The following is a 22500-nucleotide window of genomic DNA, read 5'->3' on the forward strand; positions in this document are numbered from 1 at the left end:
GTGTCGAGTGATGATGTGATGGTGTTGAGTGATGATGTGATGGTGTTCAGTGACGACGTGATGGTGTTCAGTGACGACGTGATGGTGTCGAGTGATGATGTGATGGTGTTGAGTGATGATGTGATGGTGTTGAGTGATGATGTTGAGTGATGATGTGATGGTGTTGAGTGATGATGTTGAGTGATGATGTCATGGTGTTGAGTGATGATGTTGAGTGATGATGTCATGGTGTTGAGTGATGATGTTCAGTGATGATGTGATGGTGTTCAGTGATGATGGGATGGTGTTGAGTGATGATGTTGAGTGATGATGTCATGGTGTTGAGTGATGATGTGATGGTGTTGAGTGATGATGTGATGGTGTTGAGTGATGATGTTCAGTGATGATGTGATGGTGTTCAGTGATGATGGGATGGTGTTGAGTGATGATGTTGAGTGATGATGTGATGGTGTTGAGTGATGGTGTTCAGTGATGATGGGATGGTGTTGAGTGATGATGTGATGGTGTTGAGTGATGATGGGATGGTGTTGAGTGATGATGTGATGGTGTTGAGTGATGATGTGATGGTGTTGAGTGATGATGTGATGGTGTTGAGTGATGATGTGATGGTGTTGAGTGATGATGTGATGGTGTTGAGTGATGATGGGATGGTGTTGAGTGATGATGTGATGGTGTTGAGTGATGATGTCATGGTGTTGAGTGATGGTGTTGAGTGATGATGTGATGGTGTTGAGTGATGATGTTGAGTGATGATGTGATGATGTTGAGTGATGATGTTGAGTGATGATGTCACCTATGAAGGAGTACTGGTAGAGTTCCTGCAGGTGTGAAGGAAACCTAGGAGGTCTGTAGAGGATCTTGTGCTGGTCCACGTCTGCCTGACTGAAATGTTGGACTGACACATGTGGTCTCTCTTGGTGCTCGATGGTTCCTGCAAGGTGGACAACCTTCTAGAACATGGACCTTCTTCACCATCTAAACACCATACTATGGAACCATATGTGGAACCATACTATGGAACCATACTATGGAACCATACTATGGAACCATGTGTGGAATCATACTATGGGACCATATGTGGAACCATACTATGGAACCATGTGTGGAATCATAATATGGAACCACACTATGGGACCATATGTGGAACCATACTATAGAACCATGTGTGGAATCATAATATGGAACCATACTATGGGACCATATGTGGAACCATACAATAGAACCATGTGTGGAATCATAATATGGAACCATACTATGGGACCATATGTGGAACCATACTATGGAACCATGTGTGGAATCATAATATGGAACCATACTATGGGACCATATGTGGAACCATACTATAGAACCATGTGTGGAATCATACTATGGAACCATATGTGGAACCATACTATGGAACCATGTGTGGAATCATACTATGGAACCATGTGTGGAATCATACTATGGAACCATGTGTGGAACCATACTATGGAACCATGTGTGGAATCATACTATGGAACCATAATATGGAACCATACTATGGAACCATGTGTGGAATCATACTATGGAACCATACTATGGAACCATATGTGGAACCATACTATGGAACCATGTGTGGAATCATACTATGGAACCATACTATGGAACCATACTATGGAACCATGTGTGGAATCATACTATGGAACCATACTATGGAACCACATGTGGAACCATACTATGGAACCATGTGTGGAATCATACTATGGAACCATGTGTGGAATCATACTATGGAACCATATGTGGAACCATACTATGGAACCATGTGTGGAATCATACTATGGAACCATGTGTGGAATCATACTATGGAACCATACTATGGAACCATGTGTGGAACCATACTATGGAACCATGTGTGGAATCATACTATGGAACCATGTGTGGAATCATACTATGGAACCATACTATGGAACCATGTGTGGAACCATACTATGGAACCATGTGTGGAATCATACTATGGAACCATATGTGGAACCATACTATGGAACCATGTGTGGAATCATACTATGGAACCATGTGTGGAATCATACTATGGAACCATACTATGGAACCATGTGTGGAACCATACTATGGAACCATGTGTGGAATCATACTATGGAACCATATGTGGAACCATACTATGGAACCATGTGTGGAATCATACTATGGAACCATACTATGGGACCATATGTGGAACCATACTATAGAACCATACTATGGAACCATACTATGGGACCATATGTGGAACCATACTATAGAACCATACTATGGAACCATACTATGGGACCATATGTGGAACCATACTATGGAACCATATGTGGAACCATACTATGGAACCATGTGTGGAATCATACTATGGAACCATGTGTGGAATCATACTATGGAACCATACTATGGAACCATATGTGGAACCATACTATGGAACCATATGTGGAACCATACTATGGAACCATGTGTGGAATCATACTATGGAACCATGTGTGGAATCATACTATGGAACCATACTATGGAACCATATGTGGAACCATACTATGGAACCATGTGTGGAATCATACTATGGAACCATACTATGGAACCATATGTGGAACCATACTATGGAACCATGTGTGGAATCATAATATGGAACCATACTATGGAACCATGTGTGGAATCATACTATGGAACCATACTATGGAACCATATGTGGAACCATACTATGGAACCATGTGTGGGATCATAATATGGAACCATACTATGGAACCATATGTGGAACCATACTATGGAACCATGTGTGGAATCATACTATGGAACCATACTATGGAACCATATGTGGAACCATACTATGGAACCATGTGTGGAATCATACTATGGAACCATGTGTGGAATCATACTATGGAACCATACTATGGAACCATATGTGGAACCATACTATGGAACCATGTGTGGAATCATACTATGGAACCATGTGTGGAATCATACTATGGAACCATACTATGGAACCATGTGTGGAACCATACTATGGAACCATGTGTGGAATCATACTATGGAACCATGTGTGGAATCATACTATGGAACCATACTATGGAACCATGTGTGGAACCATACTATGGAACCATGTGTGGAATCATACTATGGAACCATATGTGGAACCATGCTATGGAACCATGTGTGGAATCATACTATGGAACCATGTGTGGAATCATACTATGGAACCATACTATGGAACCATGTGTGGAACCATACTATGGAACCATGTGTGGAATCATACTATGGAACCATATGTGGAACCATACTATGGAACCATGTGTGGAATCATACTATGGAACCATACTATGGGACCATATGTGGAACCATACTATAGAACCATACTATGGAACCATACTATGGGACCATATGTGGAACCATACTATGGAACCATATGTGGAACCATACTATGGAACCATGTGTGGAATCATACTATGGAACCATGTGTGGAATCATACTATGGAACCATACTATGGAACCATATGTGGAACCATACTATGGAACCATGTGTGGAATCATACTATGGAACCATGTGTGGAATCATACTATGGAACCATACTATGGAACCATGTGTGGAACCATACTATGGAACCATATGTGGAACCATACTATGGAACCATATGTGGAACCATACTATGGAACCATGTGTGGAATCATACTATGGAACCATGTGTGGAATCATACTATGGAACCATACTATGGGACCATATGTGGAACCATACTATGGAACCATGTGTGGAATCATACTATGGAACCATGTGTGGAATCATACTATGGAACCATACTATGGAACCATGTGTGGAACCATACTATGGAACCATGTGTGGAATCATACTATGGAACCATATGTGGAACCATACTATGGAACCATGTGTGGAATCATACTATGGAACCATACTATGGGACCATATGTGGAACCATACTATAGAACCATACTATGGAACCATACTATGGGACCATATGTGGAACCATACTATGGAACCATATGTGGAACCATACTATGGAACCATGTGTGGAATCATACTATGGAACCATGTGTGGAATCATACTATGGAACCATACTATGGAACCATATGTGGAACCATACTATGGAACCATGTGTGGAATCATACTATGGAACCATGTGTGGAATCATACTATGGAACCATACTATGGAACCATGTGTGGAACCATACTATGGAACCATATGTGGAACCATACTATGGAACCATATGTGGAACCATACTATGGAACCATGTGTGGAATCATACTATGGAACCATGTGTGGAATCATACTATGGAACCATACTATGGAACCATATGTGGAACCATACTATGGAACCATGTGTGGAATCATACTATGGAACCATGTGTGGAATCATACTATGGAACCATACTATGGAACCATGTGTGGAACCATACTATGGAACCATGTGTGGAATCATACTATGGAACCATGTGTGGAATCATACTATGGAACCATACTATGGAACCATGTGTGGAATCATACTATGGAACCATATGTGGAACCATACTATGGAACCATGTGTGGAATCATACTATGGAACCATACTATGGGACCATATGTGGAACCATACTATAGAACCATACTATGGAACCATACTATGGGACCATATGTGGAACCATACTATGGAACCATGTGTGGAACCATACTATGGGACCATACTATGAAACCATACAATGGAACCATACGTGGAACACACTTGTCTCCCAGGCAACAGCCTGACAGGAGGGCGGAGCCTTGACAGGAAGTCCATTCAAGACTTCCTGTTACGTTAGGAACCAAACATGAATACACTTTAGAGTAGTCAGAGTACAGCTTGGACTCGCAACACACACAAGTTGGGAAGGAAGGAAGATAGGGAGGAGGGAAGGAAGATAGGGAGGAAGGAAGGAAGATAGGGAGGAGGGAAGGAAGATAGGGAGGAGGGAAGGAAGATAGGGAGGAAGGAAGGAAGATAGGGAGGAGGGAAGGAAGATAGGGAGGAGGGAAGGAATATAGGGAGGAGGGAAGGAAGATAGGGAGGAGGGAAGGAGGATAGGGAGGAGGGAAGGAAGATAGGGAGGAGGGAAGGAAAATAGGGAGGAGGGAAGGAAGATAGGGAGGGGGAAGGAAGATAGGGAGGAGGGAAGGAAAATAGGGTGGAGGGAAGGAAGATAGGGAGGAAGGAAGGAAGATAGGGAGGAGGGAAGGAAGATAGGGAGGAGGGAAGGAAGATAGGGAGGAGGGAAGGAAAATAGGGAGGAGGGAAGGAAGATAGGGAGGGGGAAGGAAGATAGGGAGGAGGGAAGGAAAATAGGGTGGAGGGAAGGAAGATAGGGAGGAAGGAAGGAAGATAGGGAGGAGGGAAGGAAGGAAGATAGGGAGGAGGGAAGGAAGATAGGGAGGAGGGAAGGAAAATAGGGTGGAGGGAAGGAAGATAGGGAGGAAGGAAGGAAGATAGGGAGGAGGGAAGGAAGATAGGGAGGAGGGAAGGAAAATAGGGTGGAGGGAAGGAAGATAGGGAGGAGGGAAGGAAGATAGGGAGGAGGGAAGGAAGATAGGGAGGAGGGAAGGAAGATAGGGAGGAAGGAAGGAAGATAGGGAGGAGGGAAGGAAGATAGGGAGGAGGGAAGGAAGATAGGGAGGAGGGAAGGAAGATAGGGAGGAGGGAAGGAAGATAGGGAGGAGGGAAGGAAAATAGGGTGGAGGGAAGGAAGATAGGGAGGAGGGAAGGAAGATAGGGAGGAGGGAAGGAAGATAGGGAGGAGGGAAGGAAAATAGGGTGGAGGGAAGGAAGATAGGGAGGAAGGAAGGAAGATAGGGAGGAAGGAAGGAAGATAGGGAGGAGGGAAGGAAAATAGGGTGGAGGGAAGGAAGATAGGGAGGAGGGAAGGAAGATAGGGAGGAGGGAAGGAAGATAGGGAGGAGGGAAGGAAAATAGGGTGGAGGGAAGGAAGATAGGGAGGAAGGAAGGAAGATAGGGAGGAGGGAAGGAAGATAGGGAGGAGGGAAGGAAGATAGGGAGGAGGGAAGGAAGATAGGGAGGAGGGAAAGAAGATAGGGAGGAGGGAAGGAAGATAGGGAGGAAGGAAGGAAGATAGGGAGGAAGGAAGAAAGATAGGGAGGAGGGAAGGAAGATAGGGAGGAGGGAAAGAAGATAGGGAGGAGGGAAGGAAGATAGGGAGGAGGGAAGGAAGATAGGGAGGAGGGAAGGAAGATAGGGAGGAGGGAAGGAAGATAGGGAGGAGGGAAGGAAGATAGGGAGGGGGAAGGAAGATAGGGAGGAGGGAAGGAAAATAGGGTGGAGGGAAGGAAGATAGGGAGGAAGGAAGGAAGATAGGGAGGAGGGAAGGAAGATAGGGAGGAGGGAAGCTGTACACTGACTGCTCTAAAGTACTTTCTATAGAATGATTGCTTGGCAACATGGAAATGTGACCGCTCACTTTTGTGTGAGACACATTAAGTTCCTGTGTGTGTGTGTGTGTTTATAGAATGTGTGTGTGTGTGTGTGTGTGTGTATAATGTGTGTGTGTGTGTGTGTGACCTTGTCCTGCTGGCAGAGGTTTGGTGATGTTGTAGATGAGATCCTCACTGGAAGTCTCAGAGTCAATGAAGGAAAGAGCTGAGGATGTTATCTCTGTCACACCATTCTCTACAGCCTGCACACACACACACACACACACACACACACACACACACACACACACACACACACACACACACACACACACACACACACACACACACACACACACACACACACACACACACACACACACACACACACCAGCCAAGGACATGACATCTAAGCATGTATCCATGAGAATATTGAGAAGCTGCAGTGTATTTTCCTCACCGTCACTTGAAGACCACAGTCGGGGTCCAGCTGAGGGAATTCAGGGTTTTGTGGTAAAACTCCGACAGTGAAAGTCTGAGTGTTTGTTTGCACGATGGGAGGAGCCTCACTGGACACCTGGCGACGTCAACCACGTGCAAGGAAATACTCAAGCATTAAAATCCATGATTTTTAGGGTTAAACATTCACAACTTGCTAGAATGCTAGTATGATGCGTTAGCATTCTAACGTTAGCACGACATAGGAAAAGTTAGCATACTTCTAAGATGGAGACATATTTCAATGCTACAGTTAGTATTTTAGCATGCTAACATTAGCATGCAAGCTTTCTTTGAGCTAATTTAGCAACAAACATTTTGTCACTTGACCAATGCTACCTGTTAGCATGTTTTTAATGCTAGTAGGCAATTTTGTTTTAGCACATTTTAGAAGTATTTTAGCATGTTAGCATTAGCATGCTAGCATTTTTTTTTTGTTATTTTAGGAGGTATACACCTCAATGTCATATATTTTGGTATTTCACTAATGCTAACTGCAGGCATGTTATTGTTAGCATTTTAGCATACTACTGTTAGCATGTTAACTGTATTTAAAAAAAAATTTTTTTTAGCTCATTTCGCTTTTATTTTTTGTTATTGAAATGGCCAGTGTGCTAACTGTTAGCACATTTCTACTCAAATTACCTTTTTTTTTAAATAAATAAATGGATCTATGTAGTGGTTTTGAGGGTAGGACTAGGACTGAGACTGGAATGAGAAGTAGGACTAGGACTGAGACTGGAATGAGAAGTAGGACTAGGACAGACTGGAATGAGAAGTAGTACTAGGACTGAGACTGGAATGAGAAGTAGGACTAGGACTGAGACTAGGATGAGAAGTAGGAGTAGGACTGAGACTGGAATGAGAAGTAGGACTAGGACTGAGACTGGAATGAGAAGTAGGACTAGGACTGAGACTGGAATGAGAAGTAGTACTAGGACTGAGACTGGAATGAGAAGTAGGACTAGGACTGAGACTAGGATGAGAAGTAGGAGTAGGACTGAGACTGGAATTGATAAGTAGGACTAGGACTGAGACTGGAATGAGAAGTAGGACTAGGACTGACTGGAATGAGAAGTAGGACTAAGACTGAGACTGGAATGAGAAATAGGACTAGGACTGAGACTGGAATGAGAAGTAGGAGTAGGACTGAGACTGGAATGAGAAGTAGGACTAGGACTGAGACTGGAATGAGAAGTAGGACTAGGACTGAGACTGGAATGAGAAGTAGGACTAGGACTGAGACTGGAATGAGAAATAGGATTAGGACTGAGACTAGGATGAGAAGTAGGACTAGGACTGAGACTGGAATGAGAAGTAGGACTAGGACTGAGACTGTAATGAGAAGTAGGACTAGGACTGAGACTGGAATGAGAAGTAGGACTAGGACTGAAACTGGAATGAGAAGTAGGACTAGGACTGAGACTGGAATGAGAAGTAGGACTAGGACTGAGACTGGAATGAGAAATAGGAGTAGGACTGAGACTGGAATGAGAAGTAGGACTAGGACTGAGACTGGAAAGAGAAGTAGGACTAGGACTGACTGGAATGAGAAGTAGGACTAAGACTGAGACTGGAATGAGAAGTAGGACTAGGACTGAGACTAGTGGAATGAGAAGTAGGACTAGGACTGAGACTGGAATGAGAAGTAGGACTAGGACTGAGACTGGAATGAGAAGTAGGACTAGGACTGAGACTGGAATGAGAAGTAGGAATAGGACTGAGACTGGAATGAGAAGTAGGAGTAGGACTGAGACTGGAATGAGAAGTAGGACTAGGACTGAGACTGGAATGAGAAGTAGGACTAGGACTGAGACTGGAATGAGAAGTAGGACTAGGACTGAGACTGGAATGAGAAGTAGGAGTAGGACTGAGACTGGAATGAGAAGTAGGACTAGGACTGAGATTGGAATGAGAAGTAGGAGTAGGACTGAGACTGGAATGAGAAGTAGGACTAGGACTGAAACTGGAATGAGAAGTAGGACTAGGACTGAGACTAAAATGAGAAGTAGGACTAGGACTGAGACTGGAATGAGAAGTAGGACTAGGACTGAGACTAAAATGAGAAGTAGGACTAGGACTGAGACTGGAATGAGAAGTAGGACTAGGACTGAGACTGGAATGAGAAGTAGGACTAGGACTGAAACTGGAATGAGAAGTAGGACTAGGACTGAAACTGGAATGAGAAGTAGGAGTAGGACTGAGACTGGAATGAGAAGTAGGACTAGGACTGAGACTGGAATGAGAAGTAGGAATAGGACTGAGACTGGAATGAGAAGTAGGACTAGGACTGAAACTGGAATGAGAAGTAGGACTAGGACTGAGACTAAAATGAGAAGTAGGACTAGGACTGAGACTGGAATGAGAAGTAGGACTAGGACTGAGACTAAAATGAGAAGTAGGACTAGGACTGAGACTGGAATGAGAAGTAGGACTAGGACTGAGACTGGAATGAGAAGTAGGACTAGGACTGAAACTGGAATGAGAAGTAGGACTAGGACTGAAACTGGAATGAGAAGTAGGAGTAGGACTGAGACTGGAATGAGAAGTAGGACTAGGACTGAGACTGGAATGAGAAGTAGGAATAGGACTGAGACTGGAATGAGAAGTAGGAGTAGGACTGAGAATGGAATGAGAAGTAGGACTAGGACTGAGACTGGAATGAGAAGTAGGAATAGGACTGAGACTGGAATGAGAAGTAGGAGTAGGACTGAGAATGGAATGAGAAGTAGGACTAGGACTGAGACTGGAATGAGAAGTAGGACTAGGACTGAGACTGGAATGAGAAGTAGGACTAGGACTGAGACTGGAATGAGAAGTAGGAGTAGGACTGAGACTGGAATGAGAAGTAGGACTAGGACTGAGACTGGAATGAGAAGTAGGACTAGGACTGAGACTGGAATGAGAAGTAGGACTAGGACTGAGACTGGAATGAGAAGTAGGACTAGGACAGACTGGAATGAGAAGTAGTACTAGGACTGAGACTGGAATGAGAAGTAGGAATAGGACTGAGACTGGAATGAGAAGTAGGACTAGGACTGAGACTGGAATGAGAAGTAGGACTAGGACTGAGACTGGAATGAGAAGTAGGAGTAGGACTGAGACTGGAATGAGAAGTAGGACTAGGACTGAGACTGGAATGAGAAGTAGGACTAGGACTGAGACTGGAATGAGAAGTAGGACTAGGACAGACTGGAATGAGAAGTAGGACTAGGACTGAGACTGGAATGAGAAGTAGGAGTAGGACTGAGACTGGAATGAGAAGTAGGACTAGGACTGAGACTGGAATGAGAAGTAGGACTAGGACTGAGACTGGAATGAGAAGTAGGACTAGGACTGAGACTAGGATGAGAAGTAGGACTAGGACTGAGACTGGAATGAGAAGTAGGACTAGGACTGAGACTGGAATGAGAAGTAGGACTAGGACTGAGACTGGAATGAGAAGTAGGACTAGGACTGAGACTAGGATGAGAAGTAGGACTAGGACTGAGACTAGAATGAGAAGTAGGACTAGGACTGAAACTGGAATGAGAAGTAGGACTAGGACTGAGACTGGAATGAGAAGTAGGACTAGGACTGAGACTGGAATGAGAAGTAGGAGTAAGACTGAGACTGGAATGAGAAGTAGGACTAGGACTGAGACTGGAATGAGAAGTAGGAGTAGGACTGAGACTGGAATGAGAAGTAGGACTAGGACTGAGACTGGAATGAGAAGTAGGACTAGGACTGAGACTGGAATGAGAAGTAGGAGTAGGACTGAGACTGGAATGAGAAGTAGGACTAGGACTAAAACTGGAATGAGAAGTAGGACTAGGACTAAAACTGGAATGAGAAGTAGGACAAGGACTGAGACTGGAATGAGAAGTAGGACTAGGACTGAGACTGGAATGAGAAGTTGGACTTGGACTGAGACTGGAATGAGAAGTAGGACTAGGACTGAGACTGGAATGAGAAGTAGGATTAGGACTGAGACTGGAATGAGAAGTAGGAGTAGGACAGACTGGAAGGACTAGGACTGAGACTGGAATGAGAAGTAGGACTAGGACTGAGACTGGAATGAGAAGTAGGACTAGGACTGAGACTGGAATGAGAAGTAGGACTAGGACTGAGACTGGAATGAGAAGGCAGTGGTGTGGCAGACCATAGTTCTGGTCTTCAGTCCACACAGGAACATGTTGACACCTGGGTCCAGTTCACTGACCTGGAACTGGAAAGAGTCGCTGGTGGTCCCGTGGCCAAAATGTCGGTACCAGACGGTGCCGTGGTCCACGTCCTGCTGGGTGAAGGAGGTGGTGCTGGTGTAGCCTCGCTCCTCCGATGGACTCCATCCTTCTGGAGGGCCGTCAGCTGGCATGGAGACCAGGACCACCTCACCTGGGGGGATAGATCACACCTGCTCAGTCCAGCACCGTGTCACTAATGACCATTATTATCATTATTATTACTTATTGTTATCATTATGACCATTATTATCATTATTATTATTTATTGTTATTGTTACTAGAGTGTCACTAATGACCATTATTATTACTTATTGTTATCATTATGACCATTATCATCATTATTATTATTTATTGTTATCATTGTTACTAGAGTGTCACTAATGACCATTATTATTATTTATTGTTAGCATTATGACCATTATCATCATTATTTATTGCTATCACTACTAGGGTGTCACTAATGACCATTATTACTTATTGTTATCATTATGACCATTATCATCATTATTATTATTTATTGTTATCATTGTTACTAGAGTGTCACTAATGACCATTATTACTTATTGTTATCATTATGACCATTATCATCATTATTATTATTTATTGTTATCATTGTTACTAGAGTGTCACTAATGACCATTATTACTTATTGTTATCATTATGACCATTATTATCATTATTATTACTTATTGTTATCATTGTTACTAGAGTGTCACCAATGACCATTATTATCATTATTACTTATTGTTAGCATTATGACCATTATTATCTTTATTACTTATTGTTATCATTATTACTAATTGTTATCATTATGACCATTATTATCATTATTACGTATTGTTATCATTATGACCATTATTATCATTATTAATTATTGTTATCATTATGACCATTATTATCTTTATTACTTATTGTTATCATTATTACTTATTGTTATCATTATGACCATTATTATCATTATTATTACTTATTGTTATCATTGTTACTTATTGTTATTATTATGACCATTATTATCATTATTATTACTTATTGTTATCATTATGACCATTATTATCATTATTATTACTTAATGTTATCATTGTTACTAGAGTGTCACTAATGACCATTATTACTTATTGTTATCATTATGACCATTATCATCATTATTATTATTTATTGTTATCATTGTTACTAGAGTGTCACTAATGACCATTATTACTTATTGTTATCATTATGACCATTATCATCATTATTATTATTTATTGTTATCATTGTTACTAGAGTGTCACTAATGACCATTATTATCATCATTATTACTTATTGTTATCATTATGACCATTATTATCATTATTATTACTTAATGTTATCATTGTTACTAGAGTGTCACTAATGACCATTATTACTTATTGTTATCATTATGACCATTATCATCATTATTATTATTTATTGTTATCATTGTTACTAGAGTGTCACTAATGACCATTATTACTTACTGTTATCATTATGACCATTATCATCATTATTATTATTTATTGTTATCATTGTTACTAGAGTGTCACTAATGACCATTGTTATCATTATTATTACTTATTGTTATCATTATGACCATTATTATCATTATTATTACTTATTGTTATCATTGTTACTAGAGTGTCACTAATGACCATTATTACTTATTGTTATCATTATGACCAATATCATCATTATTATTATTTATTGTTATCATTGTTACTAGAGTGTCACTAATGACCATTATTACTTATTGTTATCATTATGACCATTATCATCATTATTATTATTTATTGTTGTCATTGTTACTAGAGTGTCACTAATGACCATTGTTACTTATTGTTATCATTATGACCATTATTATCATTATTATTACTTATTGTTATCATTGTTACTAGAGTGTCACTAATGACCATTATTATCATTATTACTTATTGTTAGCATTATGACCATTATTATCTTTATTACTTATTGTTATCATTATTACTAATTGTTATCATTATGACCATTATTATCATTATTACGTATTGTTATCATTATGACCATTATTATCATTATTAATTATTGTTATCATTATGACCATTATTATCTTTATTACTTATTGTTATCATTATTACTTATTGTTATCATTATGACCATTATTATCACTATTATTACTTATTGTTATCATTGTTACTAGAGTGTCACTAATGACCATTATTACTTATTGTTATCATTATGACCATTATTATCATTATTATTACTTATTGTTATCATTGTTACTAGAGTGTCACTAATGACCATTATTATTACTTATTGTTATCATTGTTACTAGAGTGTCACCAATGACCATTATTATCATTATTACTTATTGTTAGCATTATGACCATTATTATCTTTATTACTTATTGTTATCATTATTACTAATTGTTATCATTATGACCATTATTATCATTATTACGTATTGTTATCATTATGACCATTATTATCATTATTAATTATTGTTATCATTATGACCATTATTATCTTTATTACTTATTGTTATCATTATTACTTATTGTTATCATTGTTACTAGAGTGTCACTAATGACCATTATTACTTATTGTTATCATTATGACCATTATTATCATTATTATTACTTATTGTTATCATTGTTACTAGAGTGTCACTAATGACCATTATTATTACTTATTGTTATCATTGTTACTAGAGTGTCACCAATGACCATTATTATCATTATTATTACTTATTGTTATCATTGTTACTAGAGTGTTACCAATGATCATTATTATCATTATTACTTATTGTTAGCATTATGACCATTATTATCATTATTATTACTTATTGTTATCATTGTTACTAGAGTGTTACCAATGACCATTATTATCATTATTACTTATTGTTAGCATTATGACCATTATTATCTTTATTACTTATTGTTATCATTATTACTAATTGTTATCATTATGACCATTATTATCATTATTACGTATTGTTATCATTATGACCATTATTATCATTATTAATTATTGTTATCATTATGACTATTATTATCTTTATTACTTATTGTTATCATTATTACTTATTGTTATCATTATGACCATTATTATCATTATTATTACTTATTGTTATCATTGTTACTAGAGTGTCACCAATGACCATTATTATCATTATTACTTATTGTTAGCATTATGACCATTATTATCTTTATTACTTATTGTTATCATTATTACTAATTGTTATCATTATGACCATTATTATCTTTATTACTTATTGTTATCATTATTACGTATTGTTATTATTATGACCATTATTATCATTATTAATTATTGTTATCATTATGACCATTGTTATCTTTATTACTTATTGTTATCATTATTACTTATTGTTATCATTGTTACTAGAGTGTCACTAATGACCATTATTACTTATTGTTATCATTATGACCATTATTATCATTATTATTACTTATTGTTATCATTGTTACTAGAGTGTCACCAATGACCATTGTTATCATTATTACTTATTGTTATCATTATGACCATTATTATCTTTATTACTTATTGTTATCATTATTACTAATTGTTATCATTATGACCATTATTATCATTATTACGTATTGTTATTATTATGACCATTATTATCATTATTAATTATTGTTATCATTATGACCATTATTATCTTTATTACTTATTGTTATCATTATTACTTATTGTTATCATTATGACCATTATTATCGTTATTACTTATTGTTATCATTATTACTTATTGTTATCATTATGACCATTATTATCATCATTATTATTACTTATTGTTATCATTGTTACTTATTGTTCTTATAATGACCATTATTATCATTATTATTACTTATTGTTATCATTGTTACTAGGGTGTCACTAATGACCATTATTATCATTATTATTACTTATTGTTATCATTGTTACTAGGGGTGAATCATATAAAAAAAACAACCTTAAATAAAAATAAATAAAAAATAAAGAAAATTAAAAAAAATTGTTTTTACATTTACATATATATATATATATACATATATACATATGTATATATATATATACAAAAACTGACATCAATTTTGCAGAAAACTTTCCATAAGACGACAAAAAGTATAAAACTCCTCTTTGCTAACAACCTTCCACACACGTCTTGCCAGTGGGTCTGGGCTCCATCTGCTGCGTGTGAGTGACAGGCAGAAAAGCTCTGACACCAGAAGTGAGCGCCATCTGTTTGCTTCACGACTCGGGACGTGTCCCAAACACGGCGCAACGTAGCACGACTACTAATTCTACGAGTGCAAGCACTGATCTATGCAGGCTCCACATGTCCACAATGGCACTAGCTGGATGCTAACATACATGGGCTTTGCCATTGACATGCTACCGGTTAGCATTAGCAACTTGACATACTCACTTCAACACCTCCTAAGATGCACGTCACAATCAAACAGCGGCTGCGTAATAAGCACAGTACTTACAGTATAAACACTTTGTAGGGCGCAACAAACAGGTGATTTACTATCAGGTGATGTAATATCAGGTGATGTAATATCAGCTGATGTAATATCAGGTGATGTAATATCAGGTGATTTAGTATCAGGTGATGTAATATCAGGTGATTTAGTGAATCGAGAGAAGAGTAGTACCATATCTGGGTGGTCCATGCGAGGTCAGGATGGTGTAAAGGACGTGGTCAGCGCTGACCCCCAGGAAGTGGGCCCGCAGGTACTTCCTGTTTAGGCGCACCATCCCGCCCTCCTTCACCCAGGTGTGAGGCACAGAGCGCAGGTGAGGCCACCATGCCTGCAACAACCAATCACAGTCAAGGATTCAGAAAGTCACTTCCTCTACTTTCTACTTGTACAACTTTTATTTATTTACTTCTTCAAGTGCACTTCCTGTCTGACACAGGTACTTTTATTTACTTCTTCAAGTGCACTTCCTGTCTGACACATGTACTTTTATTTATTTATTTACTTCTTCAAGTTCACTTCCTGTCTGACACATGTACATTTATTTATTTATTTACTTCTTCAAGTGCACTTCCTGTCTGCCACATGTACTTTTATTTATTTATTTACTTCTTCAAGTGCACTTCCTGTCTGACACATGTACATTTATTTATTTATTTACTTCTTCAAGTGCACTTCCTGTCTGACACATGTACTTTTATTTATTTATTTACTTCTTCAAGTGCACTTCCTGTCTGACACATGTACTTTTATTTATTTATTTACTTCTTCAAGTTCACTTCCTGTCTGACACATGTACTTTTATTTATTTATTTACTTCTTCAAGTTCACTTCCTGTCTGACACATGTACTTTTATTTATTTATTTACTTCTTCAAGGGCACTTCCTGTCTGACACATGTACTTTTATTTATTTATTTACTTCTTCAAGTTCACTTCCTGTCTGACACATGTACTTTTATTTATTTATTTACTTCTTCAAGTGCACTTCCTGTCTGACACATGTACTTTTATTTATTTATTTACTTCTTCAAGTGCACTTCCTGTCTGACACATGTACTTTTATTTATTTATTTACTTCTTCAAGTTCACTTCCTGTCTGACACAAGTACTTTTATTTATTTATTTACTTCTTCAAGTGCACTTCCTGTCTGACACATGTACTTTTATTTATTTATTTACTTCTTCAAGTGCACTTCCTGTCTGACACATGTACTTTTATTTATTTATTTACTTCTTCAAGTGCACTTCCTGTCTGACACATGTACTTTTATTTATTTATTTACTTCTTCAAGTTCACTTCCTGTCTGACACATGTACTTTTATTTATTTATTTACTTCTTCAAGGGCACTTCCTGTCTGACATATGTACTTTTATTTATTTATTTACTTCTTCAAGTGCACTTCCTGTCTGACACATGTACTTTTATTTATTTATTTACTTCTTCAAGGGCACTTCCTGTCTGACACATGTACTTTTATTTATTTATTTACTTCTTCAAGGGCACTTCCTGTCTGACACATGTACTTTTATTTATTTATTTACTTCTTCAAGTGCACTTCCTGTCTGACACATGTACTTTTATTTATTTATTTACTTCTTCAAGTGCACTTCCTGTCTGACACATGTACTTTTATTTATTTATTTACTTCTTCAAGTTCACTTCCTGTCTGACACATGTACTTTTATTTATTTATTTACTTCTTCAAGTTCACTTCCTGTCTGACACATGTACTTTTATTTATTTATTTACTTCTTCAAGTTCACTTCCTGTTTGACACATGTACTTTTATTTATTTATTTATTTACTTCAAGTTCACTTCCTGTCTGACACATGTACTTTTATTTATTTATTTACTTCTTCAAGTGCACTTCCTGTCTGACACATGTACTTTTATTTATTTATTTACTTCTTCAAGTGCACTTCCTGTCTGACACATGTACTTTTATTTATTTATTTACTTCTTCAAGTGCACTTCCTGTCTGACACATGTACTTTTATTTCTTTATTTACTTCTTCAAGGGCACTTCCTGTCTGACACATGTACTTTTATTTATTTATTTACTTCTTCAAGTGCACTTCCTGTTTGACACAAGTACTTTTATTTATTTATTTACTTCTTCAAGTGCACTTCCTGTCTGACACATGTACTTTTATTTATTTATTTACTTCAAGTTCACTTCCTGTCTGACACATGTACTTTTATTTATTTATTTACTTCTTCAAGTTCACTTCCTGTCTGACACATGTACTTTTATTTATTTATTTACTTCTTCAAGTTCACTTCCTGTCTGACGCATGTACTTTTATTTATTTATTTACTTCTTCAAGGGCACTTCCTGTCTGACACATGTACTTTTATTTATTTATTTACTTCTTCAAGCGCACTTCCTGTCTGACACATGTACTTTTATTTATTTATTTACTTCTTCAAGTGCACTTCCTGTCTGACACATGTACTTTTATTTATTTATTTACTTCTTCAAGCGCACTTCCTGTCTGACACATGTACTTTTATTTATTTATTTACTTCTTCAAGTGCACTTCCTGTCTGACACATGTACTTTTATTTATTTATTTACTTCTTCAAGTGCACTTGAAAAAAGCTATCATGCTAAAATAGCAAGTGTAGCACACTTTGCGATGTATACCTGAAACATTTGTTGAAAATGCTAGCATGTTAACGTTAGCATACATCAGGTACCAAAATTGGTGCTAACCTATAACATTTGATTAAAAAAGCTAGCCTACTAGCGTTAGCGTGCTAACAAGTAGCATTTGTCAAGTAAAATAAATATCTGACGCTGAGGTGTATAACTGCTAACTTAGCGAAACAAAGCTAGCATCAAGTACCAAAATATATCACTCTGCGATGTATACCTGAAACATGTGTTGAAAATGCTAGCATGTTAACGTTAGCATACATCAGGTACCAACATTGGTGTTTGCTTATAGCATTTGATTAAAAACAGCAAGGCTACTAGTGTTAGCGTGCTAACAAGTAGCATTTGTCAAGTAAGGTGTATAACTGCTAAATTAGCTAAACAGCGCTAGCATGCTAACTGGGTTAGGGTTAGCATTCAGTAAGAACTGAACGCTAGTAGTTTGGACTCACAGACTGTTGAAAGTTCTTACCTCCTGGCTGATGAGGACCCGCAACAGAATGTTCTGGTAGGCGTGTCCGTCATTGACCTGCAGCACCATGTGGTCCTGGGCGGCCCGCGACCCGTCATGGACGTACTGGACCTGCTCCCGGGAGAGCTCGTCCAGCTTGAAGCGGCCCAGGACCCGGTCGCCGTGGACCCGGGTCAGGCGGCCGTGACCGGGCGGCTCCAGGACCATGACCAGGACATCGGCCGGGTTGTCGGGGTCGTCCACCAGCAGGACGGACTTGGTGAGGGTCGCCGTGGCCCCGGGGCCGTCCACCAGCAGGGGGGCTAAAGTCAGGACCCTCGGAGGCTGGAACAAAATACTTCATGTGAGAACTGAATCACTACTACTGCTACATGTTGACTAAATGCTAACAGTTAGCATATGCAACCTACCAAAATATATGACTGTGAGGTGTGTGGCTGTTGAATTGGCTTAAAAAGTTAGCATGCTAACGTTAGCATGACATGATTTTGAGATGTATGCTTGTAAAATTAGCTAAAAAGGTTAACATGCTAACACGTAGCATAGGTAACGTACCAATGCTACCAATGACTCCAAGGTGTACGGCTGAAAAATTGGCTTAAAAAGTTAGCACGCTAACGTTAGCATGACATGATTTTGAGATGTATGCTTGTAAAATTAGCTAAAAACGTTAACATGCTAACACGTAGCATAGGTAACGTACCAATGCTACCAATGACTCCAAGGTGTACGGCTGAAAAATTGGCCTAAAAAGTTAGCACGCTAACGCTAGCATCATATGATTTTGAGGTGCATGCTTGTAAAATTTGCTAAAAAAGTTAACATGCTAACACATAGCATAGATAACGTACCAGTAAATATGACTCTAAGGTGTACGGCTGAAAGATTGGCTTAAAAAGTTAGCACGCTAATGTTAGCATCACATGACTGAGGCCCACGCTCGTAAAATTAGCTAAACAAGTTAACATGCTAACACATAGCATAGGTACCGTACCAATAAATATGACTCTAAGGTGTACGGCTGAAAGATTGGCTTAAAAAGTTAGCACGCTAATGTTAGCATCATATGATTTTGAGGTGTATGCTTGTAAAATTTGCTAAAAAGGTTAACATGCTAACACATAGCATAGGTAACGTACCAATAAATATGACTCTAAGGTGTACGGCTGAAAGATTGGCTTAAAAAGTTAGTACGCTAATGTTAGCATCATATGATTTTGAGATGTATGCTTGTAAAATTAGCTAAAAAGGTTAACATGCTAACACATAGCATAGGTAACGTACCAATAAATATGACTCTAAGGTGTACGGCTGAAAGATTGGCTTAAAAAGTTAGCACGCTAATGTTAGCATTATATGATTTTGAGGTGTATGCTTGTAAAATTTGCTAAAAAGGTTAACATGATAACACATAGCATAGGTAACGTACCAATAAATATGACTCTAAGGTGTACGGCTGAAAGATTGGCCTAAAAATTTAGCACGCTAACGTTAGCATCATATGATTTTGAGGTGTATGCTTGTAAAATTTGCTAAAAAGGTTAACATGCTAACACATAGCTTAGGTAACGTACCAATAAATATGACTCTAAGGTGTACGGCTGAAAGTTTGGCTTAAAAAGTTAGCACGCTAACGTTAGCATCATATGATTTTGAGGTGTATGCTTGTAAAATTAGCTAAAAAGGTTAACATGCTAACACATAGCATAGGTAACGTACCAATAAATATGACTCTAAGGTGTACGGCTGAAAGATTGGCTTAAAAAGTTAGCACGCCAATGTTAACATCACATGACTGAGGCCCACGCTCGTAAAATTAGCTAAACAAGTTAACATGCTAACACATAGCATAGGTAACGTACCAATAAATATGACTCTAAGGTGTACGGCTGAAAGATTGGCTTAAAAAGTTAGCACGCTAACGTTAGCATCATATGATTTTGAGGTGTATGCTTGTAAAATTTGCTAAAAAGGTTAACATGCTAACACGTAGCATAGGTAACGTACCAATGCTACCAATGACTCTAAGGTGTACGGCTGAAAAATTGGCTTAAAAAGTTAGCACGCTAACGTTAGCATCATATGATTTTGAGGTGTATGCTTGTAAAATTTCCTAAAAAGGTTAACATGCTAACACATAGCATAGATAACGTACCAATAAATATGACTCTAAGGTGTACGGCTGAAAGATTGGCTTAAAAATTTAGCACGCTAACGTTAGCATCATATGATTTTGAGGTGTATGCTTGTAAAATTTGCTAAAAAGGTTAACATGCTAACACATAGCATAGATAACGTACCAATAAATATGACTCTAAGGTGTACGGCTGAAAATTTGGCTTAAAAAGTTAGCACGCTAACGTTAGCATCATATGATTTTGAGGTGTATGCTTGTAAAATTTGCTAAAAAGGTTAACATGCTAACACATAGCATAGGTAACGTACCAGTAAATATGACTCTAAGGTGTATGGCTGAAAGATTGGCTTAAAAAGTTAGCACGCTAACGTTAGCATCATATGATTTTGAGGTGTATGCTTGTAAAATTTGCTAAAAAGGTTAACATGCTAACACATAGCATAGGTAACGTACCAATAAATATGACTCTAAGGTGTACGGCTGAAAGATTGGCTTACAAATTTAGCACGCTAACGTTAGCATTATATGATTTTGAGGTGTATGCTTGTAAAATTTGCTAAAAAGGTTAACATGCTAACACATAGCATAGGTAACGTACCAATAAATATGACTCTAAGGTGTACGGCTGAAAGATTGGCTTAAAAAGTTAGCACGCTAACATTAGCATTATATGATTTTGAGTTGTATGCTTGTAAAATTTGCTAAAAAGGTTAACATGCTAACACATAGCATAGGTAACGTACCAATAAATATGACTCTAAGGTGTACGGCTGAAAGATTGGCTTAAAAAGTTAGCACGCCAATGTTAGCATCACATGACTGAGGCCCACGCTCGTAAAATTAGCTAAACAAGTTAACATGCTAAAAGTTAGCATATGTAACAAAGCAAGTTATAGGAGGCGCACGGCTGAAAAATTAGCACACTAACGTTAGCATTATATGACTCTGAGGTGCACGCTTGTAAAATGAGGTAAAGAAAAAGTTAACATGCCAACAGTGAGCGTGTGTAATGTAACATACCTAAATGTGTAATGTAACATACCTAAATGTGTAATGTAACATACCTAAATGTGTAATGTAACATACCTAAATGTGTAATGTAACATAGCTAAATGTGTAATGTAACATACCTAAATGTGTAATGTAACATAGCTAAATGTGTAATGTAACATACCTAAATGTGTAATGTAACATACCTAAATGTGTAATGTAACATAGCTAAATGTGTAATGTAACATAGCTAAATGTGTAATGTTACATACCTAAATGTGTAATGTAACATAGCTAAATGTGTAATGTAACATACCTAAATGTGTAATGTTACATACCTAAATGTGTAATGTAACATAGCTAAATGTGTAATGTAACATACCTAAATGTGTAATGTTACATACCTAAATGTGTAATGTAACATAGCTAAATGTGTAATGTAACATACCTAAATGTGTAATGTTACATACCTAAATGTGTAATGTAACATAGCTAAATGTGTAATGTAACATACCTAAATGTGTAATGTAACATACCTAAATGTGTAATGTAACATACCTAAATGTGTAATGTAACATACCTAAATGTGTAATGTAACATACCTAAATGTGTAATGTAACATAGCTAAATGTGTAATGTAACATACCTAAATGTGTAATGTAACATACCTAAATGTGTAATGTAAC

At 37.9% G+C, this 22500-nt stretch overlaps 1 protein-coding gene across 1 annotated transcript in view; it reads right to left on the reverse strand.

The window, feature by feature from the left end:
- Window positions 1-22500, reverse strand: part of fras1 (Fraser extracellular matrix complex subunit 1) — a 383712-nt gene that overhangs the window by 91719 nt on the left and 269493 nt on the right. The window contains exons 28-33 of the mRNA XM_072912400.1: window positions 18688-19011; window positions 15726-15882; window positions 11076-11248; window positions 6837-6953; window positions 6525-6639; window positions 794-931 (exon numbers count right to left, since the gene is read on the reverse strand). Of these exons, the coding sequence (XP_072768501.1) occupies window positions 794-931; window positions 6525-6639; window positions 6837-6953; window positions 11076-11248; window positions 15726-15882; window positions 18688-19011 (1024 nt within the window). The remainder of the gene's footprint in view (window positions 1-793; window positions 932-6524; window positions 6640-6836; window positions 6954-11075; window positions 11249-15725; window positions 15883-18687; window positions 19012-22500) is intronic.

Source organism: Nerophis lumbriciformis, linkage group LG03 (genome assembly GCF_033978685.3).
Source record: "Nerophis lumbriciformis linkage group LG03, RoL_Nlum_v2.1, whole genome shotgun sequence".
In the NCBI taxonomy this organism is placed as follows: Eukaryota; Metazoa; Chordata; class Actinopteri; order Syngnathiformes; family Syngnathidae; genus Nerophis; species Nerophis lumbriciformis.